We start from the raw sequence: 17,168 nt of genomic DNA, 5'->3' as shown, positions 1-17,168 counted from the left end.
ACGGCCCCTTGAAAACCAAACAAATTTTATCTCTTTCTCTTTCTCTCTCAAGCCCACACCTTTCTCCACATCCTTCTTTCCCCAGAGTGCACACTCTCTCTCACTTGGGCATACCCAAGCCTTTCCCTCTCACCCTAGGTGCATTCTCTATGCTTCCCCCCACCCCTAAGCTCTTAGCACCCTTCTTTTGCCTCTGTAACTTATTTTCTGAGTCCAAACAGCCCAGTTGGCTCACTTCTTCCACAACTCACTTCTTCTACCTTTATCTCTCTCTCTCTCTCTCTCTCTCTCTCTCTCTCTCTCTCTTTCTCTCTCTCTCTCTCTCTCTCTCTCTCACACACACACACACACACACACACACACAATCTCTGCTATAGAACTTCTTAGCTCTGTGGTCTTTGGCAGATTATCCGGCCTCTCTTAGCTTCAGTTTCTTTACTTGTTAAACGAAGTTTACAATATTAATAAATTGCATTTTAGGATTAAATGATAACTAACTTCAGTGCTTAGCATAGTGCCTAGCACATACATGGGTCAGTAATCATAATTATTACTGTGCTGGTATTATAATATTTAAGTTTGAGGTATATTTATATGTACTGGCATCTGATATATTAAGTAACAGAAACATTGCATGACAAGGTTTTGAAAAAATCTAAAGGTACATCAGATTGCTCACTATGTTCATGTTGTGGGGCAGACATTAGGAGAACACTTACTTTCTATGTTATAAACAGGTTTATAGCATAAAAGCTTTTGGAAACTTGTTTATAGTATTTCTTTTATTTACAGATATAAACCTTTAAAAGACAGGCAGAAAACAAGGTTAAAAAAGAAAACAGGCAGGCACTACACTGTATTAAAAATACTTCCACAATGTTTGCTGCTTGAGAAATACTAGCCTTGCTTGAGGGTCCACATGCCTTGGGTGACTGGACCTAAACTTGCATCAGGTTCCAGAATAAGGGGAAGAGAGAAAGAATTAAAATGACGCCTCTGACATAATGGTGTAGGAGCTCGCCTCCCACATACCACATCCTGTGGGGCCCCGCCCCCCCTGAAACGTACAACATTTATATAGTGAGTAATCCTTCCCCCCTGCCACAGAAATGAAATCATTTATGATGGCTACAAAACTTTTTTTTTTAAATACATATTTTATTGATTTTAGAGAGGAAAGGAATAGGGGAGTGAGAAACATCAATGATGAGAGAGAATCATTGATCAGCTGCCTCCTGCATTCCATACTGGGGATCGAGACTGCAACCCAGGCATGTGCCCTGACTGGGAATTAAACCATGCCTCCTGGTTCACAGGTCAATGCTCAACCACTGAGTCATGCTGGCCAGCATATGTTTTTATTTATTTTAAGTAAATACCTAAGAGTAGAATATGATTCACATACCTGAGAGTAGAATATAATCCAAGAGTAGAGTTGTGTATTTGACTTGTAAAAAAATCTTATAATCATTCTTAAATCCTTTCTTTTTTAAATATTTTTTTAATTGATTTCATAGATGAAGGGAGAGGGATAGAGAGATAGAAACATAAATGATGAGAGAGAAACATTGATTGGTTGCCTCCTGCACATCTCTACTGGGGATCGAACCTGCAACCCAGGCATATGCCTTACCGGGAATCGAACCTGTGAACTTTTGGTTCATAGGTCGATGTTCAACCTCTGAACCACACTGGTAGGGCAAATATACAGTGCAGTAGTAGTATTAATCTGTATTTACATTGTGGTGCAACAGATCTCTAGAACTTTTTCAGCTTGTAAAACTGACACTTTACCCACAGCCCCAACAACTACAGTTTTTTTGAATTGGACTACTTTATTTTTATTTTTTATTAAAAATTTTAATGTTGGCATTATTATAGGTGTCTTTCCTCCCCCTCCCCCTTTGCCCATCTCCACCCACAGAGTTGGACTACTTTAGATACTTTATATTAGTAGAATCATACATGTCTTTTTGTAACTTGCAGATTGCACTTACTATTATGTTTTAGCATGTGATAAGATTTCCTTTTCAAGGCTGAATAATATTCCACTGTTTGTATACACCACATTTTCTTTATCCATATTTTTTTTTGTTTTTTGTTTTTTTAAAATATATTTTTATTGATTTTAGAGAGGAAGGGAGAGGGAGAGAGAGATAGAAACAACAATGATGAGAGAGAATCATTGATTGGCTGCCTTCTGCATGCCCCCTAGTGGGGATCGAGCCCGCAACTGGGCATGTGCCCTTGACTGGAATTGAATCCGGGACCCTCAGTCCCCAGGCCAGCACTCTATCCACTGAGCCAAACGCAAGGGCTCTTTATCCATGTGTTCATGGACATTTGAGTTGCTTCCATCTCTTAGCTCTTGTGAATAATGCTGCAGTGATCACAGGTTTGCAGATACCTCTTTGAGATACTGATAGCAGTTCTTTTGGATATATACCCAGAAGTGGGGTTGCAGGATCATATAATTCTTTTTTTAGTTTTTTTAGGAAACTCCATACTGTTTTATAGCAGCTGCACTATTTTTGCATTCGTAACCACAGTGCACAAGGGTTCCAATTTTTCTGCATCCTCACTAATGCTTGTTATTTTCTGTGTTTTTTTTTATAGTAGCATTCCTAGTGGGTATAAGATGGTATCTCATTATAATTTGATTTGCATTTCTCTAATGATTAGTAATGTTGAGCATCTTTTCAGATGCTTGTTAGCCATCCTATATAATAAAAGGCTAATATGCACATTTTCTCCATGGGTGGGTGTTCCACTAACTGGAAATTTGACATGCACTAACCACCAGGGGGCGGCGCGGAACATGGCGGGCGTCGGTGATGCGGCGCTGGCAGCGGGCGGCAGTAGAGGCGCTGCCGGCCCTGATGGGCCCCGACCAGAGCGGGACAGCAGCGGGATGGTGGAGCAGGTGAGCGGGTAGCACTAGGCCAAGGCGGGGATGATGGACGAGCAGGCAGCGCCAGGCCAAGGCTGGTGCAGGCGGGGGCCCTCATTGCTGGCCAGGCCTAGGGACCCTATCCGTGCAAGAATTTTGTGCACCAGGCCTCTAGTTTGTATATATTCTTTGGAGAAATGTCTATTCAAGAGTTTTGCTTATTTTAAAATTGGGTTGGCTTTTTGTTGTTGAGTTGTAGGAGTTCTTTATATATTTCAGATATTAACCCCTTATTAGATACAGTGGGGCCTTGACTTACGAGTTTAATTCGTTCCGTGACGGAGCTCGTAACTCAAATTACTCATATGTCAAATCAAAAAGTGAACGAGTGAGACATGTGATGCTGGGCTGATGTTGTGGCGTTCACTGTGACGTTCGCTCCGCCAACTAGCGGTGGGATATTTGAAGCTGGCTTATAACCCGAATTTTAGCTCGCAACTCAAAGCAAAAAAATCGGCCGAGAGACGGCTCGTATCTTGAAAAACTCGGTAGTCAGGACACTCGTAAGTCAAGGCCCCACTGTATATGATTTATACATATTTTTCTCCCATTCCATGGTTGACTTCACTCTGTTGATTGTTTGTTTCTTTTTTTTTTTCCCAACACGATTGTTTCATTAGCAGTTGTCTGGGGTTAGAGATAAAGGCACGAAGATCTTTGTGGTGACGGGACCATCCAGCGTCCAGAATACAGAGTGGACACAGGGAGGCACATCGGTGAGACGTGCCTGAGCATGTGTCCTGGGTGGTAGTGTCCTGGAACCACTGAAGCTACCAATGTTATGGGAAACTCGATGAAGGGTACCTGGGACCTCTATGCTCTTTGAAACTTTATATGAAAATGGAATTATCTGATAATATGTGTGTTTTTAAGTGAGCTGTTTCCATAGTTTGCCCACTGTTGATTGTTTCTTTGATGCACAGAGGTTTTAAAGTTTGATGTGGTCCATATGTCTATTTTTGCTTTTGTTCTTTAATTTTTCTTAGCAGTATTTTGTAGTTTTCAGTGTACAGGTATATTTGGGATTCCCCAAGATTATGCTCAGGTTCAGTGTTTAGCTAGAAGGATTCACAGAACTCAGAAAAGCTGTTATATCCACTCTTCCAGTTTATTACAGTGAAAGGATACAGATTAAAACTAGCAACAGAAGAAGGGATATAGAGCAGGGTCCAGGCACAAGCTCCTAGTTGTCCTCTCCCAGTGGAGTCATGGGAACAGTGTTTAATTCTCCCAGGAACAGTGTGACCACCTGCATGGAGTATTGCCAACCAGGGAAGTGCACTTAGCCTTAATGTCCAGGAGTTTTATTGGGTATCACATAGACATGGCTGACCGTAGTTCTCTAGCTCTTCCCAAAGTCAAGCAGATACCACATGGGCCAAGACTCCCACCATAGGTCACATTGTTAGCAATGTGGCCAAGGCCTCATGTAAACAGAGGCAATATATAGAAAGGGCTTAGAGGTTATCTTCCAGGAACAAGGCCAGAGCTTTCTTTGTCATGTGCAGGGTTTGGACACTCCTGACCTGCTGAGTTAATCCTTTATTGTACAGTAAGCTTTTCACATCTTCTCATTCTTCAGGTCTCAGATCAAATGTCACTTCCTCAGAAAAGTACCCCATGTAATTTTTTAAAATCCTCATCCGAGGATATGTGGTTGTTTTTATTGATTTGAGAGAGAGAAATATCGATATGAGAGAAATATTGATTGGTTGCCTCCCATACGTGACCCCACCGGGGATCAAACCTGCAACCTAGGTATGTGCCCAGACTGCAAATCAGACCAGCAACCTTCTGGTGCTTGGAACAATGCTCCAACCAACTGAGCCACCCAGCCAGGGCCCAAGAATTCTTTCTCATATCACCCTGCTATAGGACCATCCCACTTTGTAATTATCTTGCTTATTATCTATCTCTATCTTGAAATCAGTTCATGAGAGCAGAAACCTCTTCTGTCTTGTTGAATACTATATTCTTGGCACCTAGTACCTGGCATTCACTGATTTTTAATTAAGGACTTATTGAAATAGGCACTCTTTCTATTTTGCGGAGTCTTTAAACTGATACAACTCATAGAGAGGGTAATCTAGCAATAATCAGTATCTCTACTGCATGAGTACTTTGACCCAGCAATTTTACTTCAGGGAATTTATCCTACAAATATGCCCCCACACGTGAAATAAGTTAATAGGGGGCATTCTGATTGCAGCAGTGTTTGTAGTGGCAAAAAAGTTCAAAGCAAATTAAATGTCAGTCATTAGGGGATTGGCCTAATAAATTATATACTGGCTATATAAATGATTAAAAATTGTTTTAAGAATAAGGACGTTCTGCCCTAGCCAGTTTTGCTCAGTGGATAGAGCATTGGCCTGTGGACTGAAATGTCCCAGGTTCTGTTCCGATCAAGGGCACATGCCTGGGTTGCAGGATCATTTCCCAGTGGGGGGATTGGGGGGGGGGGGGGCTGCAGGAGGCAGCTGTTTGATGTTTCTCTCTCTCTCCCTCTCCCTTACTTTCTAAAATCGATAAAAGCATTTAAAAAAAGAATAAATGGTGTATTTGCATATAACCTAAAAAAAGAAAAAGAATAAGGATGTTCTTTGTGTACTGATGTAAAAAAATCTCTAGGAGACATAGTTAAGCAAAGTGCAGGGCAGTGCATTTATTCAGCTACTACCATTTGTGTGAGAAGGGGGAAGAAGCTATGTATTATATTTGCTTGTATGTACATGAAGAAACTCTGATAGAATTTGCAGAGAACAATGACAGTGGTAACCTGGGAAATTAGGAAACTAAATAGATAGTTAAGTGGGAAACTTTTTATTGTACACCTTTTTATACTCAGATTTCAGAACCACATGAACTGTTTAAATAAATAAATTGTACTTTAAAAAATGAAATTAAAACATATAGTCAATTTTTAAAAATAGTATCTAAAGTACTATAAAGAGGAAGAGTGTGTGTGTGTGTGTGTGTGTGTTAAACAGTGTTCTAGTTTCCCATATCAGCTTCTGGGGGTGGGGCAGGGTGGGGTTGGCTAATGTTCTTTACAAACCAGAACATCCAGTTGAGTAATGTGAATGAGCATGCTATGATTGCCTTTCATGCTAGACTTACTCAGTTAAACTGTTCATATAGCCCAATGGGACAGCTGTGGTGCCATAGGAAGAACACACATTTTGAAACAAGAAACTTGAATTTGACTCTGTCTCTGCTGATTTCTGGCTGTGAGATTTTTGGACAAGTTGTTTTAGTGTTCACCTACTAACTCCTCTCAACATCTGAAAAGAATGATTGAGATAATGTGAGAGTGCTTTGTACATTATTAAATACCATATAATGAGTTATAATTAATTGTATTTTAGTTTATTTTGTGCATAAGTGACCTGTCAGGTTGGTCATAATTCTATTGCCAACATTAGTCACAAACATAACATCTTTAGCATATTTTTCTTTCCACAGCTGTTGTATTACATTAATGACCAGTAAGCTCATACTGTTCCTACTTTCCATCTACACTCTCTCCCTGAGAGTTCATTCATTTCCATAACTATAGAAACTAATGACCTCCCCCAACTTTCTTCTGAGCTTAAAATTCTTACTGCCTTTGGACTTTCCTGCCTGAGTGTGAATACTTTACATTTACCTATCTCCCTCCTCCAGTCTGCTCATCTGGGATCCCAGTCTCACTCAGTGTCATCATCACCTTCCTACTCTCTTATGCTAGAAACCTCCAGGGTCATCCTTGACTCCTTCCTGACCATTCACAAAGCCCTTCAATTCTGCTTCTGAAGTGTGCCTTACACATCCCTGTTTCCATCCCCACTCAGTCAAGTTTCTTAGAAATAAGTCATAATCTGATGTGCCACTTCCTCAACCTTGAGATAATTTTTATGACTTTCTGTTGCCTACAGGGCGAAGTCTAAAGTCCTTGGCACGGCAAACAAGGTCCTTTACAACCTTTCCTAAGCTTTCCTTCCACCAGCCCTGACGGACCCTGTTCTCCAGCCAACTCTGGAGGACTCACTGGTTGTCTGTCCAGCACTTTCACATGTCTGCGCCACAGTTCATGTGGTCTCTGCCTGGAGCCCACTTACCTTACATTCATTCACTCTTGAAGTTTCTGTTCAAAAATCGTATATTTTATGTTGCCTTTCTTGACCACACAGAATTATAGTCCTGTAGCACTTTATTTTTATCTCTAATACAATGTTTATTCTATATTGAAACTAACTTATGAACTTCTTAAGGATAGCAAGCCTCTAGATCTTATTAACTTCTTCTGTATTGCCACAGAAGAGTACCTGGAATATAGAATTTTCATAATTACCTGTGGGATAAATATATTGAAAGTAAAGTAGAAGAGAACTCAGCTCACAGTCTACAGAGCTCTTGTGTTGTCTTATGAACAGCAAATTGAGGTGGTTAAGAACTTTATTTCTGAAGTCAGGCATATGTGGGCTCAAACCCACTCTGTAACACTAGCTGTGGCTGTTTCCTTACCTATAAAGTGGCGGTGATGGGGTATATATGAGAATTAAATGTCAAGTACATATCAATCCTTGCTACATTGTAATAATTTTAAGCTATTATTGAGCGTGTAATGTATTTTTAATGAATAATGGTAATACTCTATTAGGTATATCTGTAGTCAGATATGAGGTATGAGAATAGCATGTTTTCCTAAGAGAACCCTTTCTCAAGCAAGCTGATTACATCTTCCCAGCAACAGTGACTATCAACCTGTTCTGTTATCAATGAGGAGAGAGAGAGTATCTGTTATCTTTCCTGTTACCTATTACTAGAGGCCCAGAGCGAGAATTTGTGCATGGGTGGGGTCCAGCTGGCCCTCCCTGATTGGGGCCCATCAGCCAGTTAGGGGGTTGGGGGGCATGGGTGGTTGGCTGGCTGGCCCCACCCCCAATTGGGGTGTTGGGGGCTGGGCTGGCCAGGAGGGGTGCCGATCGGGACCTGGATCAGGCTGTTTGGCTGCCTCAGTGCGCGTCATAGCCACCGGTCATTCCGGTCGTTCTGGTCATTCCGCCGTTCTGTTCACTGGGCTTTTATATATAGATTTTTATTATTGTTAGTGCCCTTGGGATTCATTCTACCCTTTATTAAAAACTGGGTTTAGACAAGAACAGGGATACCAAAAAGGAAATCAAACTTGAAGAATAAGAATGGAGAAACCCAGGATAAGGATAAAAGTAATACAGTGGTATTTGGATTAAGAGTCCAAGGAAAGTAGAATCTAAGAAAGGTCCTCTTTCATTCCATAATTCATCAAGTATTATTGTCCCCGACTCTATTCAGGGCACAGTGGGAACGGGGCAAGGATATTATAATTGTTTAAGGCCTAATTTCTCACTGTAACCTTTTTTTTAATTGCATACTTGAGATAATTGTAGATTTACATGCAATTGTAAGAAATAATTACAGAGAGATCCCTTGTACATCAGTACAGGATTTTAAGTCTTACTGGTAATGAGGTGAGATAGTTCTTTGTATAACTGGTGTAAAATCACAGGTAGAAAGCACTTCATGAATTGGAAAAGCTGGGATTTCTCTGTTAGAAGCTGCAGCAAATAAAGTTCTTATGTAGGTGTCAGTTTTAAGCTAATCCTCAAAGGATGAGTGTAATTGTATTAGGTTAGGAATGGAACGAGAGAGCGAGGAAAGCCAAGAACCGGGTGAAAGGGAGGACCTGGGTTCCTTTAGGGAATTTGGTAAATAATCTAGATTTCTTAACTGCACACTTCACTTCTTATAAATTGGTTCTTACCTCAAGCTTTTAGAACTCAAGTAATTGTGACCCTGTTGTTCATCTCAGGTCTGACTAGTACATTTTCTGTTTTTGGTACAGAATAACTTGATTCTGCTGAGAGTCAGACTTACTGAAGAAGTTTTTCTTTCGCTTTTAGAATGACAGTAGAGAACGGCATGAGCACAGCAACGAAAGGCGGAGGCGGGGCAACCCTGAGCCATTATCTAATGGAGGACCTCAGGGTAACACACTGCAGGTGGTGGAACAAGATGAAGAAGAAGATGAGGAGCTGACACTGAAATATGGCGCCAAACATGTGATCATGCTCTTTGTCCCCGTGACTCTCTGTATGGTGGTGGTGGTGGCTACCATCAAATCAGTCAGCTTTTATACCCGGAAGGATGGGCAGTTGTATGTATGAATGTTTTGTTTATTATTCTCAAGGTCGTCATAGCTTTTCTTCATTGCATGTCATCGTTATCTTGAAGGCCTCTGCACTGAAGGGGCATGAAGGCCGGAGAGTTCTTTCAGTCAAAAGCAATTGAGAGTGAGGCGTTATTTATTACTTAATGCTTTAAGTCAGTGGTTCTCAACCTTCCTAGTGCCGCGACCCTTTAATACAGTTCCTCATGTTGTGGTGACCCCCAATTTCATTGTTACAAATTGAACATAATTAAAGCATAGTGATTAATCACAAAAACAATATGTAATTATATATGTGTTTTCCGATGGTCTTAGGCAACCCCTGTGAAAGGGTTGTTCAACTCCCAAACCGGTCGCGACCCACAGGTTGAGAACCACTGCTTTAAGTAGAGAAAATGAAAGCTACAGAATTATATTTCCTGTATGCTGTCACTAAGGGGTGAATTTATTTGTAATGAGCCAGTAAAGCATTAAATAGTAATCTTTCCCATCTCAGGGCCATTGAGCCCATTATTCTTTGCGTGGAATGTTCTTTCTTTTTCTAATTTAGGTGGATTATGTCCTAGCATCCTTCTGATCTTGGCTTAAATGTTAATTCCAAATACAAAGGCTCTGATCCTACTAATAAAATTAGGTACTTTCTTATAGAAACCTGTTCTTTTTCACTTGTAACAATATGCAAATATAAACTTATTTACATGATTTACTCAACACCTGGTTTCCTTCTGTACTGTAAGTGTTATCAGGGCACTTTGTTTCCAGGATGAGGTATGTAATAAAAGTTGTTAAATGAAAGGATGAAGAATTCGTACAAACTGGCACTCTCTACTCTTAGGGAACTGTTGTGTAGATTCTCTGGTGCTGTTGGTGTCAGCCCTTGATTCTTATGTCACCTAGTTCTGTCTCTAGGACCCTAGTGGGGCTCAAACAAGTTTTAAATGGATTTTAGAATTTGAAAGTGGCAAGTACCTGAAAAACTACATGGGGTTCTGAAAGCCAAGCTATTAATTTTTGAAAGAAAGACTAAGACAATGAGTAACGGCAGATAATAGAGATAATAGCTAAAAGAGATTAATATTCTCTGTATAAATTAGAATTACTTGGTTACATATTATAGAACAGGGATTAGTAAGTCATAGTCCACAGAGCAGCTCTGCCTGTCACCTATTTTTGTAAATAAAGTTTTACTGGAACACAACCATGTCCATTCTTTTATATATTGTCTGTGCCTGCTTTTATATGATAATGGCAGAGTTGAGTGGTTGCAGCAGAGGCCATATCACCCACAAAACTTAAAATATATACTCTCTAGTCTTTTGCAGAAAGTTTGCTGACCCTGTTATAGAAAATCACACAGCTAGTTTAAATGATGTACATGCTTTCTCTCTCTCTGATGGAGTAGTGCAGAGCTGGTCAGTCAGTTTGGAATAGTGGCTTCACATTCATCAAGGATTCAGGCTCCTTTCTTTCTTCTTTATTGCTATACTCTAGGTTATTATGGGTGCTGGAGCCCTAGCCTTCATTCAGACAGCAGGAAGGAGTAGGGGAGAAAAGGACATAAAACATCTCTCTCAGCAGAATTAACTCCTTTCTTAGAAGTTCCACACAATATATCTGCTTATAACTCATTGTCCATTACTTAGTCTCATGGCCACACCTGACTATAAGGGAGTCAGAACTAAAGCCTTTTAGCTGGGAACATAGGCACCAAGAATACAAGTGTTTTTGTGTGAATGAGAAACAAGGGGAAATGGATATGTGACATTATCTCAAGACAACCCCAGCTGCAGTCACCCTGAAGATGAAAGATAATACTTATAAACCCTGTTACTTCCACTGACTATCCCTTGTGTCCTCAGTAGTTTATGTGGCAGAATCTGGTTCTTTAGCAAATCCTAATAAGCTGTGGAGAAAGAATATTTGATGAGGTAATTGTTTCAGGATAAGCATCCACTAGATGGAGTCAGGGTCTGGTTCACAACGCTCCATATCTTAGACATCTTCTTTTATTTTGAAGCACTATTTTTGACAGTAGCTATTTTTCTTAGGTTAAAACTTCTTGGCTAGGTTGATGAGATAGGCAGAAGTGATATATCATTTGAATCAAGGAAACAAAACTCAAGTTGGAGAGAGTGTATGCCTTGGGATATCTATCCACTAACACTTATCTAGGGCTTTGTGTTTTGTTTTGTTCTAGAATCTATACTCCGTTCACAGAAGACACCGAGACTGTGGGCCAGAGAGCCCTGCACTCGATTCTGAATGCTGCTATCATGATCAGCGTCATTGTTGTCATGACTATTCTCCTGGTGGCTCTATATAAATACAGGTGCTATAAGGTGAGCATGAGAGACAGTGCTTTGCTTTCCACCATATTCTTATGATTAAATTTTCTATCTATACTTTACTTGGTCTAGTAAAGAAAAAGGTCTTAACCCTGGCTGGTGTGGCTCAGTGATTGGAGTGACAGCTTGCAAAGGGTCGCAGGTTCAATTCCTGGTCATGGGCACATACCTGGGTTGTAGGTTCATTGCCAGCCCCAGTCAGGAGCATGTGCGGGAGGCAATCAATCGATGTGTCTCTTTCACATTGATGTTTCTCTATCCCCTCCTTCCACTCTCTCTAAAAATCAGTGGAAAAAATACCCTCCGGTGAGGATTAACAACAACAAAAAAATACATATTAAAACAACAAATTAACATATTTTACCTATTGACTTGATAAAGATTAATCTAGCCTTTTTTTGTGAAGTCACTAAACCAGTGTGTGTCAATAATGATTAGAAAAAGTTTCTAGACTTTGATTCAGTAATTTTGCTTTCATGATTTATTCTGAAGAAAGAACTACAAATGCTGAAAATATTTGCATGCTGGATATTCATCCTAGCACAAATTATAATTGAAAAAAAAAAAGAAACACTGACAGATTCATGCGTAAGGAAAAGGTTAAATTGTCAGTTCATCTATATAAATATAATATTACTGCCATTTAAAAATATTTGGTGGCGGAATATATCTGTGACAAAAAATTAAGTGTTAAAATGCAGAATGTAAAACTATTATTACTTGGTTCTGATTTTTAAATTTTTTGTTGTTGTTAACCCTCATCTGAGGATATTTTTTCCATTGATTTTCGGAGGTAGTAGAAGGGAGGGAGGGAAAAGGAAGGAAGTGGGGAGCGAGGAACGGAGGGAAGGAGGAAGGAAGAGGGGGAAGGAAGGTGAGAGAGAGAAACATCGATGTAAGAGACACATTAATTGGTTGCCTCACACGTGTGTCCCAACCAGAGTGGGGAATCAATGCTCCAACCCATTGAGCCACCCAGGCCAGGGAAATGCTGTGTTTCTAAATAAACAACATCTCATGTTCCGTTGCTAAAAATCAAAACAAAACAAAATAACAAGGTAAAAAGCATTTCTCAAGAAGGATGAGAATTTCCAATTTTTAATATTTACTCCAGCCTTTAATGTGGAGCCTAATATGGAATAGCAGTATACATCTTCCACTCGTTAAAGCTTTTCTGTCCTGTGATATTGTATATGCTCTTTAAGTTTTGTAACTTGGATTATTTCAAAGGTCAGGCTTGTGAGTATGAAGGGGCACAATGAAAGTAAGGAGATACCTTTCTGATCAAGTTCTGTTGTTTTTTGTTTTTATTTTTTCCAGATGAAATAGAGTAAGAGCTCCCTTTAGAATATTTTGTTAAAGTAGAAGTATTTAGAGGGAAATGTACAGGTATCTTCAGGTTAGGAGAGATGGATAGAAATGTTACAAAGCAAGTGTAGCAAAACGTGAGTATAGAATTTAGGTAGTACATGGGTGTTCACTGTAAAAATCTTTAAACTTTGCTGTGTTCAAAATCCTATCTAATAAAAGAGAAAAATGGTAATTGGCGTACGACGATACCCTTTTCATTGGCTAATCAGGGCTATATGCAAATTAACTGCCAACTATGATTGGCAGTTAACTGCCAACAAGATAGCGGTTAATTTGCATATGTAGGCACAATGCAGGGAGTCGAAAGGGAAAGCAGGAAGAAGCCCCCTGCCACTGACAGTGATTGGAAACCCAGGGGGGAGCTAAGAGCTGGGGGGCAGGGCCAAGGCGGCCCTGGGGCCGCCTTGGCCCTGCCCCCCAGCCATGATCGGAGAATCAGGCGCCTTTGCCGCCCTGGCCAGTGATAGCAGGAAGTAGGGGTGGAGCCAGCAATGGGAGCTGGACACGGTGGAAGCTGGCAGTCCCGGGAGCTAGGGGTGCCTTGCCTGGGCCTAAAGCGAAGCCCACGATCGTGGGGCCGCTGTAGCTGCGGGTCCCCGCTGCCCGGGCCGGACGCCTAGGCCAGAGGCTTTAGGCCTGGGCAGGGGCGGAGCCTGCAACCGTGGGGAGCTGGGGGTCCCCTGCCCAGGCCTGACACCTCTGCCAGAGGCCTCAGGCCTGGTCAAGGGGCCGATCCGGTGATTGGTGATCGGAGGGTGATGAGGGTCAACTCCTCTGGCCGAGGCATCAGGCCTGGGTTGGGGGCGGAGCCGGGGATTGGGGGGATATGATGGTCCCCTTGCCCAGGCCTGAAGCCTGGGTCAGAGGCGTCAGGCTTGGGCGGGGGCCAGAGCCAGTGATCAGGGGGAGATGGGGGTCCCCTGCCCAGGCATGATTCCTGGGCCAGAGGCCTCAGGCCTGGGCGGGGGCCAGAGCCAGTGATCAGGGGGAGATGGGGGTCCCCTGTCCAAGCCTGACACCTCTGGCGGAGGCCTCAGGCCTAGGCAAGGGGCCGATCCTGCGATTGGAGGGTGATGGGGGTCAACGCCTGAGGGCTCCCAGTATGTGAGAGGGGGCAGGCTGGGCTGAGGGACACCCCCCCCCACACACACACCCAGTGCACGAATTTCGTGCACCGGGCCCCTAGTTTTTTATAATAGAATGTTTATGGAAGAACACCAGAAGTTAAATTTGATAAAGTTTTTTAAAGAAATAGAGACAGCAAAATTAAGTAATTTTTCTTTTTTTTTTTATTTCAGAGAGGAAGGAAGAGGGAGAGATAGAAACATCAATGATGAGAGAGAATCATTGATGGCTGCCTCCTGCATGCCCCCCACTGGGGATCGAGCCTGCAACCCGGGCATGTGCCCCCGACCAGAATCGAACCCAGGACCCTTAAGTCCTCAGGCCAGTGCTCTATCTACCGAGCCAAACTGGCTAGGGCAAAGTAATTTTTTAAAAAGAATTTATAATCACAGATCACCTTGGGTGATCAAAACAGAACCACAAGAGCAAATGAACATAAACCCTAATCATATCTACACTTTGCTAGCTTAGAGTCTGATTATCTGAACAACTGGATCTGGAGGTTAGCGTTTGGGAGATTTAGAAAAAATGAAGACAAAACAATATTCTTAATTTGGAGGTTTTCTTTCTCTCCTTTTTTCAAGGTTCGATTTGATCTGTTCTGGTTAAGAGATATGTTTGGAAATGTTATTAAGTAGCTCCTTCTGTCATTAAGTAATAAAGTTCATTGAAATTAAGCAAATAATGGCTCTATGCACCTTGGAATAATTTCACTAAGTTCTTGACAATTTATCATGCTTATTCTGTTTTTAAAAACTCCATGCTTTTAGGTTGTATAGTATTTTCCCAAATATACTCATTACATAAAATTACCATTTAAAATTATCTTGTGTAACAGATTATAAAAATCAAATTCTGATCTATTTCTCACATTAATAAACTGAACATGAGTAATAGAGACTAATATTTATATAGGACTCTGAACTCTGCGTGATAATGATTTTCAAAGAATTTGTAATAATAATAATAATACATTCATAATGGAAAATAAGTGTAGAAAGCATTGCAATACTTATTGAAACTTAATCTGAATGGTTTTGTCAAATGGTTATGTAGTTTAGAAAGCCTATTTTCTCTGTACAGTTAATGTATACATGCAAAGGTCACCTAACTGAATAGCTGATTATCCAGTTTATTGAATGTTATTTATCAATTATCTTATTTCATTTAATTTATTATTTATTCCAGGAACACTAAAAATTTCCTCCACTGAAAATATTGCTGCTTTAAAGTTTAAATGTCAACTGTTGACCCTATTGATAATTTGGCATTTTAGAATTCATTGTTTTTAAAATTTTATCTATTTTCAAAGGAATGAGAGTCTATATATGTCTTGCTGAAATTTCTATTTACCATTATGAGTTGTTCAGCCCCAAAGAGTTCTATATAAAAATGCACTGAGCCCTAACTGGTTTGGCTCAGTGGAAAGAGCGTTGGCTTGCAGACTGAAGGGTCCCGGGTTCAGTTCCAGCCAAGGGCACATGCCCGGGTTGCGGGCTCGATTCCCCACTAGGGGAAGTGCAGGAGGCAGCCGATCAATGAGTCTCTCTCATCGTTGGTGTTTCTATCTATCTCTCCCTCTCCCTTCCTCTCTGAAATCAATTAAAAAATACATATATATATTATTAAAAAAAAAGAATACACTGAACCCAAAGCCATATGTGTTCAGCCATTTGAAAAGAATAACATATACAGAAATAATATACTATTTTTGAAGAAAGAAATTTGCAATTTATTTGGGTCATGGGCTCTCTTATTTATATTGAAATTCTTTTCTAGGTCATCCATGCCTGGCTTATTATTTCATCTCTATTGTTGCTGTTCTTTTTCTCATTCATTTATTTGGGGTAAGTGGTGAAATACTTGGTCTATTTTTCAGAAATTAATTCTGTTAGAGGTCTCTGTCTTTTAAAGCCATGTCCTTTATTGATGAATTACTCTTAAATTATAATTGTTTCCATATGTAGGTCATACTTGGTATATATAAGACGAGTTAATATAAATAGGAATATTCTTTTATTGATTCTTGCTTATAATAAGTAGAACTGAAAGAAGTCAAGACTGTAATCAGTTCTAAGTCTTTTTTAGTGAAGAACTTACCTAATTATTTTAATAAAGAATTTTTTAAAAGTCTATAAATCAGATTGTTAACAAAGGATTTCAAGAAAGTGTATGCATGATTTAATTGCTTTTCAATTCTTTATATTGTTTTATAAGTTGTTTTTTCTCTCAAATGAAATCTTATTTGAAAATTTCAAATGTAAAATAGAAAAAAGTAGAACTATCTGTTGAAAATAGTAGAGAGGCCGAAACCGGTTTGGCTCAGTGGCTAGAGCGTCGGCCTGCGGACTGAAAGGTACCAGGTTCGATTCCGGTCAAGGGCATGTACCTGGGTTGCGGGCATATCCCCAGTAGGAGATGTGCAGGAGGCAGCTGATCGATGTTTCTCTCTCATCGATGTTTCTGACTCTCTATCTCTCTCCCTTCCTCTCTGTAAAAAATCAATAAAATATATTAAAAAAAAAAAAAAAGAAAGAAAGAAAATAGTAGAGAGGCTCAGAGATTTGCCAGGCTCAGAGATTTCTCAACCGCACTGACAGAATCAAGTTTGTAAATCATTGGGATAGATCTTATGTTAGGAACAGAAGCAATAAAACTAATACATAAATTGCCCCAGGCTGGTTGCTCACTTGGTTGGAGCATTGTTCCTTACACCAAAAAAAGGTTGCAGGTTTGATTCCAGGTCACGGTACATACCTAGGTTGCCAGCTTAATCCTGGGTTGGGCAGGTAAGGGAGGCAACTGATTGATGTTTCTCTCTCCCCTCTCTCTCTCTGCCCCCCTTTCCCTTCCTGTCTCTCTAAAATCAATAAGCATATCCTCAAGTGAGGATTTAAAAAAACAACAACTAATGCATAAATGGAAGAGTTTGGTAGAGGCAGTGGGAATAAGGACAGACAAAAGAAACAAATGTGAGAATCTATAAGAACTCGGTGGTTTTCTAGAAAAAAAAGTTTAAAACTGCCACTGAAGCAGTAGAAAATCTAAATAGAGGTAAAGAAAAATCAGCAGAAAGTTGTTGAAAAGGTTTCCATCCTACCTACCAATTAAAATAGTACCAGGCACAAATGGTTTCATATTAAACCTAAGACTGGATAATTCTAATAGTATTTTAACTGTTCCAAAACGG

The 17,168-nt window shown here is 40.3% G+C and overlaps 1 protein-coding gene across 14 annotated transcripts in view; it reads left to right on the top strand.

Annotated features, from left to right (window-relative positions):
- Nucleotides 1-17,168, top strand: part of PSEN1 (presenilin 1) — a 77,099-nt gene that overhangs the window by 23,708 nt on the left and 36,223 nt on the right. For 4 of the 14 annotated variants that reach the window (XM_059691504.1, XM_059691531.1, XM_059691494.1 and 1 more), the window contains exons 4-8: nucleotides 2,804-2,923; nucleotides 3,571-3,666; nucleotides 8,872-9,125; nucleotides 11,335-11,476; nucleotides 15,758-15,825. In XM_059691504.1, coding sequence (XP_059547487.1) covers nucleotides 2,804-2,923; nucleotides 3,571-3,666; nucleotides 8,872-9,125; nucleotides 11,335-11,476; nucleotides 15,758-15,825 — 680 coding nt within the window. The remainder of the gene's footprint in view (nucleotides 1-2,803; nucleotides 2,924-3,570; nucleotides 3,667-8,871; nucleotides 9,126-11,334; nucleotides 11,477-15,757; nucleotides 15,826-17,168) is intronic. The other 10 variants (XM_059691540.1, XM_059691521.1, XM_059691593.1 and 7 more) reach the window with 5 other exon arrangements.

The sequence above is a fragment of the Myotis daubentonii genome, chromosome 1 (assembly GCF_963259705.1).
Source record: "Myotis daubentonii chromosome 1, mMyoDau2.1, whole genome shotgun sequence".
Classification (NCBI taxonomy): Eukaryota; Metazoa; Chordata; class Mammalia; order Chiroptera; family Vespertilionidae; genus Myotis; species Myotis daubentonii.
This window is presented reverse-complemented; position numbering and strand designations above follow the sequence as displayed.